The sequence below is a fragment of the Lithobates pipiens genome, unplaced genomic scaffold (genome assembly GCF_037356315.1).
Source record: "Lithobates pipiens isolate NorthernLeopardFrog02 unplaced genomic scaffold, aLitPip1_a1.2 Scaffold_35, whole genome shotgun sequence".
Classification (NCBI taxonomy): domain Eukaryota; kingdom Metazoa; phylum Chordata; class Amphibia; order Anura; family Ranidae; genus Lithobates; species Lithobates pipiens.
The window spans coordinates 23,484,788-23,497,216 of record NW_027507811.1 but is presented as its reverse complement, the minus strand read 5'-3'; the positions used below and the strand labels follow the sequence as shown (position 1 = coordinate 23,497,216).

Below are 12,429 nucleotides of genomic sequence, written 5' to 3'. Positions count from 1 at the left end.
CACTAGCAAACAAGAGCTCCCAGAGCTATATAAAGGAAGGGCGTGGATATCGGTGACATCATTTACAAAATATGTCACTGCTATCCCCATATGAAGAACTCCCAAACAGCCAAAATTTGGACGGAACCATTGGCCCATCACTAGAGGACATCACAAGTAGCGGTGTCTAGTTTGGTGAATCCCAGTTTCCAGGGGCATTGCCACGCTGGACCAAGATAACTATGTATAGAATATCTATACCTGGAATTCATCTTTAAATAGAGTCTCTATTTGTCCTTCAGTTACATTAATAAATAAGACCTTCAGTTTGGTGTAACAAGCGGTATGGACTATGGGAGGACCCAGTACAGTCCAGATAATTCTCAATTTATTATCTGTCTACAGAGAGGAGAGTCCTGTATAGATCACATGACCACATCAGTGATGACAACCCATAAAGACCAGTCACATGACTGAGAGGATATTAGATCTCACCTTGGAGATCATCTACCTGCTAACTGGAAAGGTGAGGAGGATTCTGGGAGGTCACATGACATCACTCTTATCTCTATTAATAAAACACAAACCTGATCGGAGAGGTGAGGAGGATTCAGGGAGGTTACATGACAAAACTCTTATCTCTATTAACAAAATACAGATCTGACTGGAAAAATCATCTTACTTTTAAAAGAGTGCTGAATGTATTCAATGAATGAATGAATGAAATACTTGTATAGCGTACAATGCGAACTGAATCGCCTCTAGGCGCTGTGGCGAGCTTTGATCATCTGCTAAAAGAGGAAGGTCTTGAGTTTTTTCCTAAAAGCCAGGTGATTTTCTTCCAGGCGGATGTTGATTGGTAGAGCATTCCATAGCCGAGGCCCTTGGATAGCGAAACTCCGATCCCCCTTGGATTTATACCGGGCTTTGGGCACGAGGAGGAGGTTTTTGTTGGCTGATCGAAGACTGAAGGTTTGGTGTGTAATGATTTATTTTCTCCATTAGGTATTGCGGAGCTTCTCTATGCACGCATTTGTGGGTGAGGCAAAGGGTCTTGAACGTGATCCGATTTTTTACAGTTAGCCAATGTAAGCTCCTCAGCGAAGGAGAGATGGATTCCCAGGGTTGTTTTCCTGTTATCAGCCTTGCCGCCGTGTTTTGGATCAGTTGTAATCGCGCAAGTTGATATTGTGGTAATCCTATGTAAAGCGAATTTGCGTAGTCCAGTCGTGAATTAATGATTGTTCCAACTACCACTGCTTTGTCATTCTTTGGGATAAAAGGGATGAGTCTGCGAAGCATGCGTAGCAGATGGTGAGATCCACTGACTACAGATCCTCTTTGCGCATCCATTGACATTTGTGCGTCTAAAATAACCCCGAGACTCTTCGCTTTGGTCTTTGGGGAGATAGTCTGCCCAAAGACGGTTGGTGGAGACCAGGAGGTTTTGGTTGCGGGCTTATGATTTGGGTGTAAGATAAGAAGAAGCTTTGTCTTTGATTCGTTCAGTTGGAGGGAGTTGGTGGTCATCCAGTCCTCTATGGATTTGAGGCAGTTTTCAAGTTGTTGTTGGTGATCTTTTTTTCCATTGATCCGGAAATAAAGTTGCGTGTCGTCAGCGTAAGAGTGGAAGCAGAGATCTGAGCATCTGATGATTTGAAGGAGTGGGGGAATGTAAATGTTGAAGAGAACGGGTGATAAAGGAGAGCCTTGAGGGACTCCGCAGGTGACTGCCCGAGTTTCGGAGAGGAATTTTCCTAGTTTCACTGTCTGTGACCAATTTCCTAGGAAGGACGCGAACCATTGGAGATCTATGTCTTGGACTCCGGCTACTTCAATAAACTTGACGCCACCTGATATGGGGAGATTCTGGGAATGTCAATGAATGAATTTAGTAATTACTCACATTTCTCATGATGTCCCCCAATAGGGTTACACAGTAGTGAAGAAAACATCTGGTGAGTATGTGATCTCCAGTAGACATCGCTTTGTGTCAGAGGGATGGAGAAAAATCCTGAGACACATCACTGTCACGTCATCTGTCTCCCTGACTCCTGTATGTGACAACAAGAAGATTCTAGAAGTCACCAAGAAGATGATTGATCTGCTGACAGGAGAGGTGGGTGGTGCTGGGAATTCTGGGACATTATCCAGTAACAGACAAGGGATGTGTCTGGATGGTGACTGTATCATTGTGTGTGTCAGGTTCCTATAAGGTGTCAGGATGTCACTGTCTATTTCTCCATGGAGGAGTGGGAGTATTTAGAAGGACACAAGGATCTCTACAAGGACGTCATGATGGAGAATCAGCCGCCCCTCACATCACCGGGTAAGAAGAGATCTTATTGGAAAGGAGAAAGCAACACAGAAGGTCTATGAAGAAAAGTGATGTAGAGAGTAGTAGATGTAGTAGAAACGTAAATGTAGTGGAAACTCTACATACTCTACACTTTCTAGTAAAATACATATTACTCTAGTATTCTACTATACTCACAAGGGCGTTTCTTAATAACTAGCAAAGTCTTTGTGTAATATGTGAATCAGTATCCCTTCTCCTCACATCACCGGGTAAGAGGAGACTTTATTGTAAAGGAGAGAGCAGTACGGAGGCTCCACCTAGATTATCTTCGAATGCAGAAAGTATTCCCATTTTCAAGTAAGATTTTATTAAGGCTCCTGCGCTGTATATAGAATACAAAGTGGTGGTTTGTCTAATTAACTGGACGCTGCAAGCACTTTCATGAGACACACTCTCATGTGAATTAAATAGGTAAAAAATAAAATAGTGCTGCGCTCCCAAGGTGAAATAAAATGATAAGAAAGTAAAAAACCCTTATCCCATAGATTTAATGTATGTGACCTTATGACACGTGATCTAATCAGATACACTCGGGACTATCCCAGAAAAGTAAAATGTTCATATATGTATATCTGCAAGCCAAGTCAAATACATATCAACATATTAGTGAAGTGTCCAAACAGCACATATTAAGCGTGACGTGGTCCAGAGGGCTACCCCCAACTAAAGTGCTCAAAGTGTATATATCTAAAAATCACATGAATCCAATGTATATATGCATAAAACAATTAAACCATGAACAACAAAGTGTCATGCGTGATAAAATATAAAGAGTGATTAAACACATTAAAGTGCTAAGTGCATATGATGAACAAAACCCAAAAAAAACAGAACCAAATAAAACACACAATAGTCCAACTGAGTGAAAATTCCTGTGAAAATATCAAATGCAATAATAAAGTGACTTGGTGCTTGCAAGGTGAAAAAAAACTCTTTCTCCACTTCAGTGATTCCACGTGTTTGCTAAGCACACCAGGTAATTACCTCACCGCTGTAAGGTATACAGCGTATATGTAGCTTTTTCAGAGATACACAGGGAATCAGGAGGGGGACTTCAAATAACCATACTGTCATCACCATCCATCCGTAGGTGGATTCGAATGTTGCTCAAGAGATAAATATGAAGGCGACCATAGTGTAGTAAGTTTTAAAATAACGGATTTATTTACCAATTAAAACTACTCACAAGCAGCAGTGGTGAGTCAGACAATACAGCAAACTATAAGCGAAGCGCTCGGGTGTAGGCGTCACTTCCGGTCTCCATATCCTACGCGTTACGTCACTTCCCGTGACATCCCAGTTGACGGATCCCCTTCTGTCTGGGCAGATCAGAGGGCCCATAGAGTAGAGCGGGTTGTGTCCATGGCCATTGTGCCTAAATGACTCTGAAGAAAGGGGTTCTCCCCTGAAACGCATCAGTCATCTTGAGGTATCGTTTGATCCACTCAACGTCAGATCCTGGCTTGTCAATGTTCAGAATAGTGGATTTTGCTTTATTGATTATGCCTTCTATCAATACTTATTTGTGAGTATACACTTTTCTGTTTTATAATTGAATAAGGCTTTACTATTGGTAATGCACTAGGTTGGTGCGCCCTCCTTCTTTTTTTTTTTTTTCTATCAGACTACACAGGCTAGCCATTCGCTCCCCACATGCATCAGTGAGCCTTGGCCGCCCATGACCCTGCCACGGGTTTCCTTTCATTGGACCACTCTTGGTCAGTCCTGACCACTGCAGACTGGGAACATCCCACAAGAGCTGCAGGTATGGAGTTGCTCTGACCCAGTCATCTAGTTAATACCTCTGGGACCTCTGTGGAAGCCTATGGAAGAACGTTGTTAGTAGCTGTTTTTACAGTGATTGATGAGGTTTTCTGGGTTTTGTGCCAAGTGGCTGCCTTCCTGTATAGCAGTGTTTCTCAAATCCAGTCCTCAGGCCCCCCCAACAGGTCATGTTTTCAGGTTTTCCATTATTTTTCACAGGTGATTTGATCAGTTTCACTGCCTTAGCAATTACCACAGCCGTTTCATCTGAGGGAAATCCTGAAAACATGACCTGTTGGGGGGGCCTGAGGACTGGATTTGAGAAACACTGCTGTATAGTGACCACAAAGGTCTGTGCCGCCAATCAGAGAACGCCTTTCTTAATCACTTGCTGACCGTGCCAAAAGACAGCTACAGTATGGTTGTCCAGTTCTGGGAGGGCATCTATTGACATCCTACCAGAAAACCGACCCCCCCCCCCCCCCCCCCGCATGCCCCTGGGGTGCACTGGACACGGTCTGTAATTGCTGCGTCCTTTGGACACAGCCGATCAGAGATCGAGGTGAAGAGCCCATCACAGCTGTCCTTTACCATGTGATCAGCTGTATCCAATCACAACTGATCACATGTCAACAAATGCTGGTTATTGCCATTTTCTTTCCCTCAGTGCTGTCAGTGTGTGAGGAAAGGAAAGCAAATAACCAGCTAGCCTGTGACAGCCCAAGAGTGCCCTGATTATCAATGCAGTCCCATCAGTGTCTATCAGTGCAGCATATCAGTGTCCATCAGTGCCGCCTTATCAGTGTCCATCAGTGAAGCATATCAGTGTCCATCACTGCCACCTTATCAATGCAGCCTCATCAGTACCTTCTCATCAGTGTCCATCAGTGCAGCATATCAGTGCCCATCAGTGCCACCTTATCAGTGGAGCCTCATCAGTACCTTCTCATAAGTGTCCATCAGCGCAGCCTCATTAGTGCCCATCAGTGCAGCCTCATCAGCGTACATCAGTGAAGAAGAAAAACTACTTATTTCCAACATTTAAAACAGAAATTAAGTAAAAGTTTTTTTTGTTTGTTTGTTTAGCAAAAAATTAAAAACGCAGCGGTGATTAAATACACACCAAAAGAAAGCCCTATCTGTCTAAAAAAAAAAAAAAGATAGAAATTTGATCTGGATACAGTGTTGCATGACCGCACATTTGTCATTCAAACTCCGACAGCGCTGAAAGCCGTAAATCGAACCTGGGCAGCAAGGTGGTGAATGTGCCCAGTAGGCAAGTGAATGTTAATGAATACGAGACATACTCTAGTGGGATGAGGTGGAAAGGCTGGGGTGGTGATGTCACAATCTCCACCTCGTCCAATGGGACCCATGTGAAAGTGACCCCCTGTGGTTACTATGTAGGAGGACAACCAGGACCTGGAAGATGCCGACGATCACTGAAGTAGCGGTGACTACTATAGTGATTCTTGGCTTCCACTGCGGTCCCTCAGGTATGGCGTATGTACACTTATACTTCAAGGTGGACCGATGTAACTGGAGTTACTTAATAATTCATCAATAAAAGTAATGCCCGCCAATTCATGAATTTGTCCCATGGTAATGGTGCACCAGATTTGAGGGTGATCAGCATGCTTCTGTTCACTACTATTTCCATTGCTCTGGTAGCGCTTAATATTTTAATTATTTTCTTAAATTGGAACATTGGCTCAAGGGCTCCAATATTTTGGTGCACACAATCGGACATTTGTAGAATTTTTGACAAAGCGCTTCTAATGTGATTTGGCTCAGCTGGCGTAGCACAACACAGAACTTCTTTTATAATTGGGCGCACGGAAAATACGCCAATATTTACACCACAAAACCAATGTATTTCTCTTTGTTAATTCCCCCCATTGTGTCTCTGGACAGCAGATAACACTACATTGCTGGGCGACAACAGACACAGCCAAGTCCTCTCTACACATGCCCATTAACTTTACCTTTGTGGAGGGGGTGTGGTTTCCCCGCCCTGTGGGCGTTACAGGAAGAACTCCATTCCTGCCGTTATTGGTTGCCTAGCAACAACAGAAGCTGAGTTTCTTTATTGTCCACCTGTTGGGCTCTTGTGCTGGAGCGTTGTGATCGTGTTGGGCTATTCGGGAGACGTTTTCTGAAGGAGGGATTTATTACAAGTTTTCACTATTATCCGTTTTGTGCTGGATTTATATCTGAGGTGAGAGATTTTCATTTTTTTTATTTTTTTTTATTTGAATGTATTTTATGTTTTTGCATGCGTAAATGAGTGTATTAGAACCAAATCTATCTCATACATTTACATGTGTATTCAAGCTTCGGACATTTTTGTTTTGACTAATCAAAAGCAGTTGTTTCCATTGAAGTCCATTTGGCCAAAAAAAACACCCAATTCTGCATCGAAGGTAGTTCATGTAGCTTTTGGTGCATCAGAAATTGAGCTACAGGCACCATTTGTGATCAGTGCTCATATATGAACTGCCATCATTAAGATTTTGTTTATTGAGAGTTTTGTAGCTTTGGGTTTCAAGCTGCAAGCTGCTTAGGAGTAAATGGGGAGAGTCATTGTAGTTGTAGTTACTTACGGTTGTTTGCTATGCTTAACCTCCTGCCACCAACATAACACATGTGCAAGTCACCATTTGCACAACTGTCCATCCAGAGCCTCTGGTTTATAGACCAGATACGTCCTAAATATATAACCATTTATCCAACTGTCCATCCAGAGCTTCTGGTTTATAGACCAGGACATCCCTAAATATAAAACCATTTATCCAACTGTACATTCAGAGCCTCTGGTTTATAGACCAGATACATCCTAAATATAGAACCATTTATCCAACTGTCCATCCAGAGTATCTGGTTTATAGACCGGATGCATCCTAAATATAGAACCATTTATCCAACTGTCCATCCAGAGCCTCTGGTTTATATACCAGATGTGTCCTAAATATAGAGCCATTTATCCAACTGTCCATCCAGAACCTCTGGTTTATAGTCCAGATACACCCTAAATATAGAACCATTTATACAACTGTCCATCCAGTAGACATGTGCAAAGCTGACACATTTGTTTTGGATAGATTTGTTATGTTACTAATTTCGTTATGGAAATAGTTTAGTTTGTTTCGTTTTCAGAACAATTCTTTTTGTTTTCATAAAAATTCACTTTATTTATTAATGTTAACGAATTCAAACTTTTCAGAACAATTAGGATCAGACCAAAAAACAACTGACCGATCTGAATTCTGTATAAAAAAATAGCTGGTTATTAAGCAGCGGCCCTGGAAGCCGGCCGCCCGTGTCCTTAACAACCATGAATCATCATATGTCAGCCTGCTTCCCCACTGACAAATGAATGTGAAGATAAAGAATGCCGGCATTTCCCGGCAATAGAACATTTTAAAAAAAATTGGCGTGGGGCCCCCCCAAAATCCATACCAGACCCTTATCCGAGCATGCAGTCCGGCAGGTCAGGAAAAGGGGGGCAAGCGAGCACCCCCCCCTCCTGAACCATACCAGGCCACATACCCTCAACATGGGGATGGAAGTCTTGGGGCAGGGGGTCTCTGTGCCCATCACCCCAAAGCACCTTGTCCCCATGTTAATGGGGACAAGGGCCTCTTCCCGACAACCCTGGACTGTGGTTGTCTGGTCTGCGGGCAGGGGGTTATCAAAATCTGGAAGACCCCTTTAACAAGGGGGACCCCAGATCCCGCCCCCCCCCATGTGAGTGTGTATTGGGTACATTGTACCTCTACCTATTCACCATAAAAGTGTCAAAAAGTAAAAACCACCAGAAACTGTATTTGACAAGTCCTTTATTGAAAAAAATATATATAATAGTGTCCCACGATGTAAATCCATCATCAATCATGACGCCCGCAGGACCCAAAAAATAGAAAAAAAGTAAAACCGCTCCTTCTTGTGGGAGGCCACCTGCCGTATGCTTGCTCTGTGCTTTGACAGTTCTTATATAGGTAATGGTCTGGGCCACCTGGCTACTTCACCCGGTGGCTCTGCCCCCCTCTGAAATCATGTGACGTCAGAAGGGGGCGGTGCTACTGGGTGACGTAGCCAGGTGGCCCGCCCCTTACCTATATAAGAACCGTCAAAGCGCAGAGCGGACACGCGGTGGGTAGCCCCCCAAAAGGCAGGGTGTTTACATTTTTTCTATTTTTTTTGGGGTTCGGAGGGCGTTGTGATTGACGATGGATTTACATCGAGGGACACTATTTCTTATTTTTTTATGTTTCTTGTGGTTTTTACTTTTTGACACTTTTTAGTGAAGGTACCCGATACCCATTCACATAGGGGAGGTCGGGATCTGGGGGCCCCCTTGTTAAAGGGGACTTCCAGATTCTGATAAAACTACCTCTCGCAGACCCCGACAACCACAGCCCGGAAGAGGCCCTTGTCCCCATAAACATAGGGAAGTCCCCCCACCCCAAAGCACCCACTCCCCCATGTTGTGGGCATATGGCCCGCTATGGTTCAGAAGGGGGCGCTCGCTCATCCCCTCCCCTTTCCTGACCTGCATGCTCGGATAAGGGCCTGGTATGGACCGGGGGGGGGATCCTACGCCATTTTGTAAACCATTTTCTATTGCCGGGAAATGCCGGCATTCTTTATCTTTACATTTATCTGTCAGTGGGCAAGCCCGCTGACAGATAAGTCATGGTTGTTAGGGATGTGGGCGGCCAGCTTCCAGGCCCACTGCCTATTGCCTAACAACCAGCTTTCTTCACAGTTTTTCGATCGATCCGAATTCTAAGGCTGCGTACACACGGGCGGACTGTTCGCCCAACTTTGTCCGTCAAACAGTTTCGGCAAACAGTCCGCTCAAAATTAGCATGGACGGACATGGCCACACACAACGAACGAACAGTTTGCTGAAACCGTGCGCGATGACGTGAACGGCACGTACGACGGGACGAAAAATACGACGTCCTATACACTGCATTATAACTTTCGGCGTGTTAAGCCTTTCTGAGCATGCGCGGAACTTAGTTTGTCGAACAAGCCTACACACGGGCGGACTGTTCGCTCAAACCAAGTTTCAGCTGACAGTTTTTCGGAATTTCCGAAAAACTTTGTTCGTCAAACTGTCCGCTGAAACTGTCCGCTGAACGCCCACACACGAGCGGACTGTCCGCTGAAACACTGTTCAGCGGACAAAGTTGGGCGAACAGTCCGCCCGTGTGTACGCGGCCTAATTGTTTTGAAATACTTTATTTTATTATCTTTATTTATTATCCATCTACAGAGAGGAGAGTCCTGTACAGATCACATGACCACATCAATGATGACGATGGACAAACACCAAAGTCACATGACAGAGAAGATATTAGACCTCACCCTGGAGATCATCTACCTGCTGACTGGAGAGGTGAGGAGGATTCTGGGAGGTCAAATTACAACATTTTCATCTCTACTAATAAAACACAAAAATAACCAGAGAGCTGAGGGGCATTCTGGGAATATTATACAATCATCTTACTATTAAAAATTGCTGAATGTATGAAGTGAAGATGATGTGGCCTGATACAGGGGAGATTCTGGGAATGTCACTGAATGAAGGCCTCTTGAGCCACCTCCCTTGGGAAAGAGAGCCTTGACTGATGGGGGCATGGCTAGGTGTCGAGATAAGGAGAACGATTGGTTAAAATATGGGGGGATGGGAATGGCCTGAGCTCAGGGAACGTGTGCCCCAGGGAATTTTGGGTCTTTTGGAGAAAAGTCGGTGGAAGAGCTGACCGCCCTCCCCTCTTTTCCTTTGTTATGGTATGTCACAGCTTGCTGCGGTTTTCTTGACCTTGCCAGCAGTTAATGCTGCTGTAATGGGCTATGCCCTTGATAGAAAATTGGAAGTAGACTGTCTGTCCAGCACTTATGGTAAGGACAGGCCCCTACTTCCCTCTTTTGGTTGAGTGCTCACAGTACGACTGTGACTGGCACTGGTTAAATATGTTTACATGTTATGTGTTGGAGTTAATAAAGCTGTGGCCTTGCCCTTTCCAACCTAATGGTTGTAAGTGTCTTATTTAATGGGTTAAAGGGCAAGGGTGATGGAGGATTTGATCCCATGGTGTTACGTTAATTGGAACCTAGGCCCATTGTGCCTCAGCAGTCATGAATTTCACATTTCTCATGACGTCTCTCAATAGGGTTACACAGTAGTGAAGAAGACATCTGGTGAGTATGTTACCTCCAGTAGACATCACCATGTGTCAGAAGGATGGAGAGGAACCCCGAATAAAATCAATATCCCTTCATATGTTCCCCTGACTCCTTTATATGACAAGAAGAAGATTCTAGAAATCACCCAGAAGATGATTGATCTGCTGACAGGAGAGGTGAGCGGTGGAGGGAATTCTGGGACATTATCCAGTAACAGACAAGGGATGTGTCTGGATGGTGACTGTATCATTGTGTGTGTCAGGTTCCTATAAGGTGTCAGGATGTCACTGTCTATTTCTCCATGGAGGAGTGGGAGTATTTAGAAGGACACAAGGATCTCTACAAGGACGTCATGATGGAGGATCAGCAGACCTTGAATTATGGAAAATTAGGAAAAAATAAACTTTCCCTGAATGACATGATATTGAATCCCGCCATGGAGATCATTCACCTGCTGACTGCAGAGGTAAGAAGGATACTAATATGATGATATGACATCACCCTATCCCTAACAATCGGATACTAACCAGTCTGGAGAGGTGAGGAGGTTTCTAATATTTTATGTATTGCTGTATAGTGATGGCCGAACGGTTCGCCCGGCGGTCGTTTCGCGGCGAATTTCCGACTTTCGCCGTCCGCGGGTTCGAACGCCTTTTTCCGTCGTTCGCCCCGGCGGACTTACGTGTTTAATGTATACAAGAACTTTAACCTTTCGTGACACGTTTATCATGTGTTACAGGACAACCAATTGAGACATGACAGCTCATGGACACTTGGACATTCCCCCTAACCTATAAATACACCCGATCCGGTGGCCATTTTACATTCTTTCTTCTGTCACTGTAGGGAAAGGATCCTGTGTGGAGTAGGGACAGAGAAAACGCTAGCTATTTGGTACACAAAAGTTCTTTTCAGGACTGGTATAGGTGTTAGGTCAGCAGCCTGAGTTTCTTTTGTCAGTTTAGATAAAGGGACAGAGCGCTGTATGCTGCTATTTTAGGGACAGCTCAGCCAGATTAGTCTTTCTTCATCATCATCATCATCATCATCATTAGCTGTTACTATCAGGTCCACAAAAGAGCTGTTCCAGCTAATCGTTCCAGCCTACTCTTTTTTGCCAATTTGTATAGGGACAGGCAGGAAGCAGTGTTGTCAGGCAGTGAGGATAATTTTAAAGACTTGCTGTTACTATTAGTTCCACAAAGGTTCTTTTCAGGACTGGTATCAGTGGTACGGTAATAGGCTTGTACACGTATAATATTCTTTCTTCCAAATATAGAAAGAATATTATACTTGACTGCTGCCCTTCTGCTGCAGTCTGCTAATCATTCACAACTCACTTGTTCCACAAAAGTTCTTATAAGGACTGGTAACTTGGTCTGTCTAGGGTGCTACGGTACATAGGCTTGGGTGCGGTACAGTCTGCTGTTCTGTAAGGACCGCTATCGGTCCACAATAGATAGGGTTGCCGTGCACTACTGCTGACCGCTGCCCTATACTGCAGCAGTCCTTCAGCGGTATAGGGACTGACGCACAGTCTGCTAAACACTAATACACAACCTGCTTGGTCCACAAAAGTTCTTATAAGGACTGGTAACTTGGTATAGGGTGCTACGGTACATAGGCCTGAGTGCGTTACAGTCTGCTGTTCTGTAAGGACCGCTATCGGTCCACAATACATAGGGTTGCCGTGCACTACTGCTGACCGCTGCCCTATACTGCAGCAGTCCTTCATTGGTATAGGGACTGACGTACAGTCTGCTAATCACTAACACACAACCTGCTTGGTCCACAAAAGTTCTTATAAGGACTGGTAACTTGGTATAGGGTGCTACGGTACATAGGCCTGAGTGCGTTACAGTCTGCTGTTCTGTAAGGACCGCTATCGGTCCACAATACATAGGGTTGCCGTGCACTACTGCTGACCGCTGCCCTATACTGCAGCAGTCCTTCAGCGGTATAGGGACTGACGCACAGTCTGCTAAACACTAACACACAACCTGCTTGGTCCACAAAAGTTCTTATAAGGACTGGTAACTTGGTATAGGGTGCTACGGTACATAGGCCTGAGTGCGTTACAGTCTGCTGTTCTGTAAGGACCGCTATCGGTCCACAATACATAGGGTTGC

At 44.5% G+C, this 12,429-nt stretch overlaps 1 protein-coding gene across 1 annotated transcript in view; it reads left to right on the top strand.

The window, feature by feature from the left end:
- The window catches only part of LOC143955217 (uncharacterized), a 127,403-nt gene that overhangs the window by 12,985 nt on the left and 101,989 nt on the right, over positions 1-12,429 (top strand). The window contains 2 exon segments of the mRNA XM_077465301.1: positions 1,910-2,098; positions 2,185-2,308. Of these exon segments, the coding sequence (XP_077321427.1) occupies positions 1,910-2,098; positions 2,185-2,308 (313 nt within the window).